At 38.1% G+C, this 14204-nt stretch overlaps 1 protein-coding gene across 1 annotated transcript in view; it reads right to left on the bottom strand.

The window, feature by feature from the left end:
• Positions 1-5098, bottom strand: part of UBR1 (ubiquitin protein ligase E3 component n-recognin 1) — a 50039-nt gene extending 44941 nt beyond the window's left edge. The window contains 3 exon segments of the mRNA XM_031553548.1: positions 1265-1375; positions 3508-3586; positions 4825-5098. Coding sequence (XP_031409408.1) covers positions 1265-1375; positions 3508-3586; positions 4825-5000 — 366 coding nt within the window. The 5' untranslated portion in view covers positions 5001-5098.
• Between the last annotated feature and the right edge of the window lie 9106 nt (positions 5099-14204).

Genomic DNA, 14204 nt, shown 5'->3' on the forward strand with positions numbered 1-14204 from the left:
TTTAATTGGCCCAAGAACACAGAAACAACACACTGAGTTTGGAATGCTAGTGGAGACAGGTTAACGAGATTTAAAAGTTTATTATGTGGTTTCCATTACATTTTGTAATGATAGTGCTCCCCAAACCTTGCATATTACAGGAAATCCACCTATCAGCAGGCAAACAGAAATGGAAGTGGCTCTAGGCAGCTTCTTTCTTTCCACCCAAAAATCTGTTTGTTTTTAACAAGTTCAGTTCATTTGGGGTGAGATTACCAAAAATCAATTACTTGAATATTTGCAATTTAAAAGATGAATGCAGACTGATACAAATCTGCCAGGGTATGACTTAACAATGTAAAGCACATAGCACTAGAGTGAGATACACCAGCGTTACACAATTTTCTTACAGATCCTTTAAGGAAAGAAATCTATTTCTGAGTAGCTGATGCTACCACCAACCTTTAAGTCTCATACCCACAGAACGTACGGGCTATAAGTAGAATTGCTGGAACAAATAACTTGCATTTTTCCCCTCTTGTCCTGCAGAAGCTATCTGCAATTCTTAAGTGCATACAGTTAACAAAAATCATGTACAACCAAAGCTTTAACAATTGGCAACCTCTGTTTAGAGACTAAAGACTGAATAATTTGTGTCCCAAAATAGCATATTTAACACTCCATATATGTTGATCTAGACAGCTATTGCAAAAAAACAGCCAGTTTTGTAATCAACTGTAACATGAATAGAAAATACTAAAAAAATTGTTCCAAATACTAAGAAAAATTATTAGTAGCCCATTCCTGTGCTGAAAAAGGGAGCAACTCTTCAAAGAACACTACATACCTCACCCATATACTACACCCATATATATAATACTACACCCATATAGAACTAGGTCAATGGGGTTTTTTTGGGAGACACAGGTGAAATCCATAATATACACTACATATATTAACATACCATACACTAGGAAACTATTTGTAAATAGGAACCAAATAATACAAGTAGCAAAGAGGAGTGAGACACTGCCATTTAGGTTCAGAATCGAAGACAAAAAAAGACAAGAAAGGCAGACAGAGCTGCACTTTTGCTTTTGCTTTCTGCTTGGAGACAACAAATGTCCAATCAATACATTTTACCCCAACTAAGATCTTCACCAAGGAAAACCTGATCTAACTTACCTGGACATTCCACATCAATTATACAAAATATTTACTTTCATACAACGGAATCAGCATTTTTTTTTTAAGTCAATATTTATTATTTAAGCAACATCCTTACTTCTTTTGGAGAACCTGATGCTCCAGGCTCATGTTTAGTACACACTGGTCCAGCCTTCCATGCCTCTGTATCCCCACAGTCACAAAATCCACCTCCAGTGGAGCTATGCATCTGTAAAGGGCATGTAGTTCAGTCACAAGGTATGCACATAAACAACAAAAGAAAACAGAAACATGCTTTAAGTAAAACACAAGTATAAATGTCTATTTACAAAATATAAGGGTTCCAGTGTAATCCAGACCTATCACAAAATTTCTTTTACTTCTCTGAGATAAAAGGAAAGTAGTCAGAGGAACGCAAAAAAGTCATGGTACTCATTAAGCAAAAAATATTTTGAGCAGAAAGTAAGTGAAAAACACAGTTGTAATTCTGCTGTTGACAAAAAAAAAAAAAAGCACATTCAGCAAATCTAACAAGAAATAAACAAGAACTATTATAAATAAGCACTTCATAAGTAGAAAACATTCCTGATCATATCGGAAAATTATCGGAAAGGTGCTCAATTCCTTCTTTACAACTTATTCAGAAAAGATTTAATATAATCTATACAACAAATGCATGCATTAAACAGATGCCTTTATTCCTAACTGAAGAAAGTAAGACAATCAGTATCTAAATACATATTTGCAACTTTAACTTTGTACTTTCAGAAATAACAACTATTCACTTTGACAGAAAGTTCAGATGAAATTTAGACCAAAAAAATTATCCATAGCTTACTCTAACCCCCCCAAATGTAAATTAATTATGAAAATACTAAGTCACTCACTTAAAAAAAAATATGAAAAATTCATTATTTATTTGACGTGTTTTAAAATACCCTGATCTGATTAGACTATTTTGAGCAGGAAATTGGACTAGGTAACCTCATTAGGCTTCTTCCAACCTAAATTATTCTATAAACCTGTAAAGAACAGTCTGCATTCCTCAGATTGCATCTTTAAAATGAAAATGCAGCATAGCCACTATTATTTCCAAACTAGTTTTTGCCTGACACAAACTTGAGTTACTGAAAAAAAACAACAGAAAGGACAACAAGTTACCAAACCAGCATCTCAGCTCTGCTGCGATTCCAAATTGCTCTACAACCATTACTGTCTCTTCTCCCCTGGTCACAAATTGTGAGCGTGCATGTTTGTGTATATAGAATTTATATTTCCATTATCCAGGGTGGCTTCATGCAACTTTCAATCAATACTTACAAAACATTTTCAGATCAATATGTAAAGATTTATACGTAAGAGCAGAATATTGTATTTCTTCATTATTTTTGAGATTGCTAAGACCGTCTTCCCAACCATCTCATTGAACCATCCCCATTTAAAGGTGATTTATGATCAGCTGATAATACAAGTAGGACAGATCCCTGAAATGGATGTAACTTCAATGACAAAAAAAAAAAAACCCAGCCCATTTTTCAGTGGTGAAGGATAATGAAACTGAATACAAGATGTTTCTGCACATTTTCTTGTTCCTTGCAGCAGAGTTAGACCAGCTTAAAAATTACACTGTTCCTTCCATTCCTGCTTACAACACTGATGAAATGACAGAAGCATAAGGGCAAAGAGCAAACAAAAAAGGGGCCTACGAAGTAAAGAGCAGACAACAGCCTAGGTGGGAGAGTTAGCTAAGAGCTATTTTAAAAATTCTTTTTGCAGTTAAATTATGGTAATCTTTTGAAAATAACACAGATTTGGCTCAAAGAGAATCAAGAGGATACCAAAAAGAGATTATCCATTTCTACAGTTATGTCCTTAAAAATGTGTTGCTTAACATTTATTTTAACTCTTGTAGTCCAAATTAGTTTATGGAAATATAAACGGAAAGACAGTGAAAATGTGGAGACTGCATCAGTGACAGCAGTGGTGAAACAGTTGTCTCTGTTTATAAACATTCCTTCTACATCTCCAAACAGAATATACTCTTGTATAAAGTACTGAAAGGGACCAATGATACAATTGCCATTTTCCATCACAGCATTTTGCTATGGCAGGTACTTAGGTGAAACTGCCAGAGAGAATAACGTATGCAGACAAACAATTCTACTCTCTGGTTCTTATCTTAGAAATGTACTTCTCTTATCAAAGGCTCTGTATAGCTAAAAAATGTGAGAATGACTTTACTAATTAGGAAATTGCAGACTTTTAAAATAAATATTAATAGATTGTATGCAGTTCCCTGATTCTTCAAGCAAAAGTTCTCTGAACCTACATGTACCATTTATTAACAGAAGATGTCTTTACCTTGTACCGGTGATTCCTATGAATACTATTCTGGAAGCAGTCCATACAGAGTACACAGGTTGGATCAACTGCACAGTCTCTGCAAGAAAAATGGCAACTGGAGAATTTTCCAAAACAAACAAAAGGAATTTTCATGCACAGAAGAAAATCTCTTCTAAAAACCCAGATTAACAACAGATTCAAATTATAAAGATACTGACAATCCCACATCAGGAAAGGATGAAAGACTTTAGACTTGAATCAAATACTTGAACCTGCTGTTTCAAATTCCTTAGAAACATTCTTGATATCCACTAACTATCAGAAGTTGTTACTAACATTTTTATTTTTGCCAAGAATGAACAGTTATTAAAAAAAGAAACTGATTGTGGAGTTCACTTTATTATGGTTTCCAGCAACAAATGCAGCCACTTTCCTAAGCCACACTTCTGTCAAGTTATGTTTAAAATTTTTCAGTAGTCTCAAGTCAAAATCTCAACAGAACCACATCACAAAATTAGCTCCAGAACATACATCCTACGTGACTAATTAAAACCCTACATCCCATTTCACAATTTTTTATTTTATTTATTTTACAGAGAGGCTTTTATTTTTGACACTTCCTGAATTCTGAAGTCAACATTATTTATTTTTCAATCCAAAATAATTTTCTTCCTTATTAACATTTTTCTGGCACTTCCAGTACAATTTTCAAGGCTTTTAAAATAAACAGAAAACAAATATAAACTACGTCAATTGCATCATATTAAGGCTAATGAACTGCCAGCACAGTAGGAATCTTCAAACCCACTGCAAATACCTTTAACATATGAACTAAACACCAAATGAATATAATGTCATCTTTAACATGTTCCAGAATGAGAAGCGAGGTGAAAAACAACAATTGATTACGTAGATATTATCTGAACGAGGATTGAGGATGATCAGAAATGCTGGATTCTGATTCAGACTCTGAAAGGCTGAGTACTGTAGAGTGCACACATTTGTATGCGTGTTATCTCCCAACATCAGGCAAAGACCTCTACCATATCCAATCATCCCCTTATTTTTAATCAATGGCTTTCATCCATTATTTTTAATCAATGGTACCTTTAGCATCCTCTTCATTTCCTTCCTCATTACTCTGCCAAAGTCTGCTTTTCATATATTATTTTGCTCATTTTAAGGTGGTTTGGAATCTAAAGTAAATGTTACTATAAGTTAAGGAAAGATCTACCACACACAAGGTATGAATTGTCAGCAGAGCAACTACTTTTATAAAATCCACTTTGGTGCACTACCTTGCAAGCAAACATGGTAACATAGCTTCATCCTTACCTGCAAGAATATGTTGTCTCCCCTCCTTTGAACACCTTCCCACAGAGCTGGGAGATTCCGCTCTGCTGTAGCTTCTCTAGAAATGTATCTGGGTCTTCCCCAAATAAATAACATTCCAGGGGGTAAAATATTGCTGCCTGGACCATTTCTTCTTGTTTCTCCAGCAAGGGGTCCATCTCAGCTGAGTAAATATTTGGCACGTGTTTTGCCAAGCACTGTAAAAACGTAGCTTGGAAGTCGAATCTTTCATCACACCACTGCAAGAGAAGTAAACCCACAGATAAACATTAATCTTACTTACTGTGAGTTCATTAAGTACTTTTACTGTAAATCCAGAATTCTTTCTTACATCAGAAGTCAGTTCTGTGCACAATAAATCCCCAGAAAGCACCATTTCCCTAAAACTTCCCTGCTGATTGTATTTCAGTACCCACCACAGCAACCTCTGTTCCCTTGAAGTCTTCTATTAAAACACTATGAGGCAGAGTTGGCAGGTGCTGTGCTACTGTGGAGCTACCCATGTACTAATTTACAACCACGTGCATGCCAGCAGCCAGCCAAATCCTGATGTCTGTTCAGCTGCCAACAAATGGCAGGAGCAGCAGCAGAGGTCTCCCCGCCTTCGCTGGAAGATAGATTTGAGATTTATTCCTTAGCTTGTTGATAGTCACAAAACATGCAGCAACTCAGTTGTCTTTGAAATCACAACCCTTCAGTAGGGTTTTCTTCAAACTGTTCATATGTGTTCAATAACTATGAGGAAGAAAGAAGGCCAACTGATTATATAAATATAGTGCCCCTGGGAAACCAGACTAAAATACAATTTCATATTTTTATGAGAAAAGTGGTCATAATTTGGCCCAAGTTTCCTAATTTTCTTAATATAAAACCCTAATTTCACTTTTGACTTCTCTCATTCTCTTGTGGTTCTCTTCATATATTCTATTGGTCCTTCAAGTCTGAATATTTTTTCATATTATTCACATTATTTAATAATAACTTCTATTTTTCTCCATTATGCATCAGATAACAAATTTACCTATCCAGAATTCCTAGGAGAACTTGCTTTCGTACAGGACTTTGATTTACCCCCCCAAAACTTCTTTTCACAGTAAAAATATAAAATGGAATGTCACAAACAGCTCTAAAGAGAATTTCCTGTAGGCCAGCAAGCAGAGAATAAGCAGAGCAACCACTGAAATCTTTGGAATGGAGGAAAGCCTCGAGGAATTAAGACTGTTTGAAGGACAAAAAGTGCTTGACTTTAGATGTAAGAGACAAAACAAAAAATCCTGACTTATGGTTTGATAAAACCTGCATCAATTTGAATCAATGGTCTTCCCCCTAAAATCAGAGACAAAAGATTAAGTAATAGACCTAATGCTACAGCTCTCTAGTCTGCTACCTACATTAGAATTCTTTAACACTGGAAAAAGAAATGAAGCTATAACAGATGGAGTACAAACTGCTGCAGCTCCAGCACTACTGAAGTCAAAACTCCAAGATATAATATAGAAAACCCATATTTGTAATCTGAGGAATTAAACATCTACTCACTACAGACAAGTACAAAAAATTATCTACACAAGATCTAAACAGAAGAAATAGAAAATAGCAGGTTAAGTCTGCCCAGATTTACAATAATATCCAGTGCCCAAAGCTAATCTGTCATAAGATATTTGTTCTGTGCTCTAGTCACATAAAACATTTGCATAACACCTTGAATAATAAACACTGTACTTCCAATATGTTCAGAGTTAGCCTGAGGCTTCTACTGACATTTTGGCCACGTATCTACCTTAGCTTACCCTGGGGGTAGTTCCTTATTTGATTTGCCACGGTGATACCTGAACTGCAAAGTAAGGGAAGAGAATGCAGAGCAAACACTGAAGGAAGAGAGAAGGCACGGATGATGGTATTGCTCTGTTACTGTATAAGCTGGAGTTGGAATGGGGACCCCTGACACACTCTTTTTCCAGAGCAAAAGAGAATCTCAGTCTGTAGCTCTTCTCTCTCTGTTAGTGGCATTCCCAAGAGATGCTGTAAGTTTAGCTTCTGTATTGCTGGAACAGAACACATAATAGCTCCAAGAAACGCAGGACTAAGCTTTCCTGAAAAGCTGCCAGAAACACAGAGTGGGTTCTCACAGTCTAACTCAGAAACACTTCAAGTATTCCTACAGAAAGCTTTTAATTCTACTTAAATGCTATTCAGAGAATGGAGGGCAGGAAGTACTGAAAGAGAGGAAAAAAAGGGAAGACAGAACTCTCTCAAGCAGGCCGGCTGCCTTCTGGTAAACATTTCATTTATCTTCAACTCGTGCATACCCCAGGAAAGTCAATATATTCACAAAGGGAAATAAGAATTTTCTTTTTCTTATTTTTTGAAGTTGCACTTTGACTTCAGATCTATCCATTTCTTTTCTACCTCACACCACATATTGGCCAGTAAAGAGGAAATAAAATATTGCATTATCTTCAATTAAGTTCTACTCATCATGTACACTGAATGGGCAGGGTGCCCTCTGAAGTCCAAAGAAGGTACAAGCCAGCTGCAAGCAGAAATCAGGCACTCCCTGAAGCTCTTTGCCCAGCACCGGCACAGGCTGTCCTGAGAGGCTGCGGAGTTTCATTTTCTCATTTCTAGAAAACGCTGCCTGAAGAAACAGACAAGCCATCATATAGAGCCACAGAGACACTCAGGTGAGCCACAAATAAACCACCACAATCGCCAGAACCAGCAGCAATATCACATGCCTGTTATCCCTCATGGGGACAGCAACGTGCACAGCACACTGGTGGGCTTCCCCAGATACTGCAAACTGCAGGCAAATGTGACACTGGGAACCTGACAGCAACAAGGAACGTGTCAGACATACATCATCTCCTCTCTCTCTCTCCTTCTCCTTTACAGCTCTAACCTTCTGCAGCTCCATCTTTTCCTCTTCTCTAACCAATTGCTCCTGTCACATTCTCTTTCAGGATGGCACTTCCCAAACTGCAGGAAAAAGGGAGATGTTGGGCACCAGGAAGACAAGCTATGTTTCTCGAGGCAGAGAGTTTTGTCAAAAGAGCAGAGATCACATCCAATTAGTCCAAGCAACGCACGTGCTCTGTGCAACACAAGGAGTAACCTATAGCCGTATGCGACCTTCCAGGAGAGTATCACTGCAGAAGCAGCTTCTCCCAACACCGTCCAAAGGCTTTACCAGATCATCTCTTATCTTGTATTAAAACACGTCCTCTCCCATGAGAACAAAATACTAATACTTCTTCCACATGTATAAACATAGAGAACTTTCCAAAATGAATTCCAGCTAAACATCTGGTTTTGTCCTACATCTAAAGAGGCAGCACGTCAGCTTTTTCCAAAAGGAAGGGAAACATTAGAAAAGGTCACAAGAGGAAGAATTACATTTGCCTACAAATACTCCTACAAAAAGAGAAGAATATCCATCATTTTGGCCACATCTCTCTCTATGTACATTTAGATATGAGGAAAAAAGGCAAAAAAACTTTTTCAAGTCACTTTTTACCTATAGATTAAGTGTCAAATGAGATTTCTCAGTACTATGACAGAACTTCATCACTGTAACAGGTTTGTTATCAACTATCAGTAGCCATTGCCTCCACATAGTTTTCCATTCAAAGCACATTTGAATTCTAAGCACTCTTTGAATTCTCAAGTCTTTTCAGACAAATCATTTGCATCTGGCAATACTAATAAAAAAGCAGCTCTTCTTAAACTGCACTGATTGACACACTGGTCCTTAGGTGCTTAACTGACTGCATAAATTTCAAGACTATTTCTAGAAATATACATTAATGTAACCAGTGAAAAGAAGGAATATTAATACTTATAAATATTTAAAAGCAAATTATGAGAGAGCAGGCAGAGCAAACAGCATGAACTAAAAACCACGTCTGGCCCAATATTCCAGTTTAAAGAAGTAGACAAAAAAAGCTCAGTTTGCGCATGGCATAAATCTGCCAAGCATGAGATGGCAATATCAGCTGGTTGTCAAGGCAGGAAGGATAAGCAAAATCTTAGGAATAAATGTATCAAATGTTGTCAACGCACTGATTTTGAGCCAGTGACATTCAAGAGAAATACTAAATGTAAAAGGCCGCTCTTCTTCAACGCACAGAACAGTTGGTACCAAACAGATTAACAAAACAACAGATCCCAGAAAACTGGGAGATTCTGGTAAAGTCCCTCCAATTAAGCAACCATGCAAGGTATTTAAAAATAAGGACAACCACAAAAGTTCTTCCGGGAGCACACAGACCACTTCAAATTACCTTTGAAACTAATCACCTATTAGAAAACTAATAGGTTCTTCAAATAACATTTGCATGTAAGGTTCAACTTTTCTTTTTCTTTTTTTTTTTTCTTTTTTTAAGTTTAAAATGATCAGTTTCCCAATGCACTGAAAATAGCCAACTGCAGTATGGGACATCAGTTTAGTTAATATAACAAGGAGATTCAAAGACATTTTTTCTCCAAAAAAGAGGCATCAAATAAAAAGCAGAAACTCATTATCACACTTGTCCTACCCTACCCTAAATCAAATTAAATGTCATTAGGAGCAGAAGTTCTATTAGCTCAGAATACAATAAATAAACATATGAAAGATTTATTCCTGACTTTATTTCAGTAGGTCTGTAAAGAGAGTAGGATAAACAAGACAATTCCAAGAAGCAACTCTGCACAAACTTATCCAAATCATCTCTCATAACCGTGTCATTTGTCTAATGCAAGACTGTTCAACTGATTATACACGTGTCTATTTTCAATAATTTGCACTTAATCTTTATATTTAATTGCTGGAAACAAATTAATATCCTGTTTCTCAAGCATATCATACGTATACATTTAATTCAGTACAACATGCTGTTCAAATGGAAAGAATTTCCTGAAAACATTAGGGGATGGGGGACAACGCTGTCCAGGGATTGAAAGTGGAAGAGGACAAGTTTTGTCACAACCACGTCATGTTCATGTTTCACATTCTCTGACAAAGTATAGCCAACAGATTAGTAAGGAATCTAGGCATAAAAAAAAAAAAAAAGATTGCTTACAATTCAGTTACAAAACATCTGCTTTCTGACCTGTCAATAGCACAACTCCTTTATATGATACAGCTGGAAACTGGTCATGTACCAAACTTTGGTCTGCCTTGGATATCAGCAATTACACTGAAAGCAAGTTTGGCTTCTAAAGTTATTTTCTACTGGCACAACATGGATAACATTCAGTACTGTCTAACATCGTCCTAACAAAACATCAACTCTGACCTGAAGGCACAGAAGAACTGTTTGATGTCTACAGTCACTTAAACTTTGACCCCTAAGCCAAAGCAGGGTGCCAATTAATGTTAAAAGATGCTGTAATGATGCAGGTGTTTGCCCACTGGGAACAAGGCTCTTAATATCAGTGCCAACTATTAAAGAATGATCTACAGGAAAACTTACTGCAATCCCAGTGCTCTCCAATAGCTACCAGTCCAGTGAACGACATCCAACCAGTGCCACCAGAGAAACAAAAGTAGTCACCGGGACAATGAGTTACTGTTTCAGATGCTGGACAGATAAAGCCAGGGCTACCTTCAAGGCAAGCAAGGCCTGGCTGCAGGTTGCTCAGCTGTCAGTTTTCAATCACACTCACTGCCAAAATCACAAGTGCAATTTCAGTGCACAGAGATAAGTGCTTAGATGCAGATAGGTGCCCAAGGAGATACAATCTAAACACTTGTCATGTTTCAAACTTTCGGGTCAAATCAGAGTTGGGCAGAGAGCAATGTCTAACTGACATGGCAACACTATGGGAAACAGGAACTCAAAATCAGATGTTAGACCAACATGCAAAATAAATGCTTCAAAAAAGTAATTCCCCCTGGAAAAAATAGCAAAATATTTGCAGATTTATTTGCTGTATTCCATAAGAGACTTTAAAATAGAACCTTTTCTTTAAGTTCTGAATATTCATTTGACAGATTGAAGATCCTTTTGTTTCTAGGGAAACAAAGAAAAGTCTTTGTTCCTCTCCATTCCTCTCCTAACATCCATGCATGGTCTCCTGCATCCTAGGGAACACAATATCTAATTAATTTCCTAGCACCACACTGTTCATCAAAAATTGCACCCACAGCGGACATTTATAAACAACTAATTTGGTACTGCTGGGAGGGAGATCACATTTATCTATACTAAGTTTTCATATTCATTCACATGTACTCACACATGTACCCACACAATAACATGAATTTTCAAATATCCACTATATACGTAATTCTGCAGAGAATAAACGTGCCACAGAAATCAGACTAATCCATCAGTGGTCAGTGCTAGTAACTCTGCACTTTCCAAAACCAACCTGCTCACCCCTAGCTTCTCCAGAGCTCTGGGATCCAGAAGCCACTTAAGCAGCTGCCCTCAAAGGGTAATATCCACTTGCAGCTACATCCTCTCCAAATTATATACTCCTTGCAACACTGTAATAGTATTTCAGCAACCACAACTTGAGTGAAGCTGACATACCTTCACAATCATAGTTTACTCCTACACTAATAAAAGCCACAAAAATGACCAAGAAACATCAGTAAACATGAAAGAAAACAAGGAAGAAAAAACTACAGCATTGCTCAATGCTATAACAAAATGAAAGCACTTCAACAGAATGCTAAGTACATACGGACACAAGCAAGACCTTAGCCACACTCCAGTTACTTGTGGCAAGCTCATATTCCATGCTAACACACTGCATCCAGCTTGGATTATACACAATATAGGGGTAAGCTACTTTATCTAACACTGACAATTTAAACTAATTCAGTATACATAAATTGATCCTACCATTAAAGCTTTTTTCTTCCTTTACACCACTATTCCATTCAAAACTGTACTTATGTATGTAGGTATTGACAGATGACAAAAGGTTTGAATTCTGAAAAAAGATCTGTTCACAAGTACTATTGAAGGTACACTTGCATCAAAAACTGAAGATTTAGCATGAATGAAAAATCTCTGAAGTATTTTAATATCTAAATCCTGCTGGTATATCCCAGATAGCAGCCACCAAAGCAAGTAGGATTCAAACTGGAACTTGTTAAGAATACAGATGGACGAACAACCAATGGGCTGGACCCAGCCTGCTAAGCAGGCTTTATTTGGCCACTGGCAGTGCTTGTTAGCCAACTACCAGATGAGCCAAGTCCAGCCAAACAGTCAGCCAAGCAAACTGGAGGTGCTGCTAGGGAAAGAAAACAGAGGAAACAGAAGTCTAGATGACAGGGTTTATTACTAGGTTAGTGTCAATTTGACAAGAGCAGCTGTACCTTTTTCATGGACAGAAAGCAATACAGACACTACAGAGAAGAAAGAAAAAGTGCAGAGGGGACCTTTAAATACTGCAGTGAAAAGGAAGCACAGGTATTCCCAACTACAGTTGTCCAACCTGAAGAGTTGGAGTTAAGAGCACAGATAAGACCACAGAGCTGGGCTGGGTGCAGAAGTGCTGGTTACCTGAGTCATCCCCATCCAAGCTGGAATGAGCCTGGCTCCTGTAGTCATTCGGTAATTCAGCACCAAGCACTCAACACTCTGCAAAGATTTACTAGCCCAAGCGTCACGCAGCCAAATACAACCAAGCACTGCAAGCAACACACCCCTTGAAGTCAGAGATGAAAAACAAGAGCAGCAGTGAGTCTGACTGGGCTGACCCTGACACAAGCTTAATGAGTTTAGCCTGGCTTAAATCCACTCCATTCAGTTCCACACTCCACAAGCCACCACAGTAAAAGGGCACAGACCAGTTTATCACTACAAAGACACAACTCAGACAGGATAAGTTAATTCCACCTAACCAGTATCATATTTAATATAGCAGCTTACTGGATGTACTGCTTTCAGATTTCAGCTGTATCTGATACCACTTGCAGTCTAACACAATAAACTTGGCCCTGCCTGTGGCAGGGGGATTGGAGATTCATGATCCTTGAGGTCCCTTCCAACCCAGGCCATTCTGTGATTCTGTGAACTCTGTTGGGCTCAGTCTAAGTTCAAGCCCATCTCTTTCAATCACCCTTAAGGATAATGCTTTCACTCCACACTCAACTCTAAAAAGTCCTGCAGCTTGCTTGTACACGTGCCAGACAATGCAACCTAGGTGGTCACCTGCCATGACAACAGACTCTCTAGAAATTTAAAATCACTGTAATTCTGGCTGAAACCACATAAACTAAGACAACCGAATGGAACGATGCTCCTCAGCATCATTCTCTGTGTTGTTTATAGTATTATCATTGCTGGAGCTAAGTCAGCCTCCAATATCCCCAGGTAATGAATAGTGGATATCGTTGCTTTGCTGATTGAACAGCTGCCTTTAGTACCCCTCTGACTGTATGCTGCATTCAAACTCACCAAGTCTCTTAACTCTGGTTGTTGGTTTGTTTTTTTTGACATTGCAACTCAACCAAATCACATTTTTATTAGTTTAAAATCAAGTTATTTCTAATATAGAAAAAGTAATCCACACATAGGTCTGTTACAGCCAGAAAAAATATAGTTGTCCTGAGAAATGGTTCTGGCATCAGACTACAGACCCCTCTGACTTGATCCTCACTGTTTTGAGGAAAAGTATAACAGACAGTGGTCACTGGCTCAGTGCCACTGCCTGCATGAACAGTCCCCTGAGTACCTAGTTCCTGTTTTTACTCACAGAGGGTAGCACCTTGCAAAGAGCAGCTCCTCTACTAGCCTACCTATGCCCTACTTCTAAATATTCATAGTCAGAGGTTCAACGTCACATCACATACCCAGGTTACTCCTATTAGAGCAGGAAAAGTAACACGAAATGGAAGATTTCCAAAAGGCATTCAGACACACTTTTAGCTAAAGACAAGCAGTGGGCTTTAATCTACTTAAGCAGAAGAGCATACAGTGTGGTTACAGACACTGTAAGGTTATGACAGAAGCCTACAAGGTCCTTTACCTGCTGCCTCTGAACAAATCAGCCTTAAGAAGTGCTCAGAATGAATATTAAGTCTACTATCGAATTTAATTCAAGAAGAGGATAGTTTTGTTCAGGTGAGAAACACAGGTGTCAACCCCAACCTTTCACTTCTTGTTACCTTATTCACACACAGCACAACAATGATCACTCCATCATTTTTTTCCACAGTAAAACAGTTACCTTTAATTAAGGAACAAAGTCAGAGCAAGATGCACACATGCATTAAACGACTGAAGGATGTAGGAAAGCCCAAGGCTTCCTAGAAGTTTGACCTCGGATCATTACCTGCAGGCCCAGTTACGACACGGGACTTGGGCGGGGACGCCGCGGACGAGGCGCTGCCGCAGGCGGCAGCTGACAAACCCCTT

This window comes from Meleagris gallopavo, chromosome 5 (assembly GCF_000146605.3).
Source record: "Meleagris gallopavo isolate NT-WF06-2002-E0010 breed Aviagen turkey brand Nicholas breeding stock chromosome 5, Turkey_5.1, whole genome shotgun sequence".
NCBI lineage: Eukaryota > Metazoa > Chordata > Aves > Galliformes > Phasianidae > Meleagris > Meleagris gallopavo.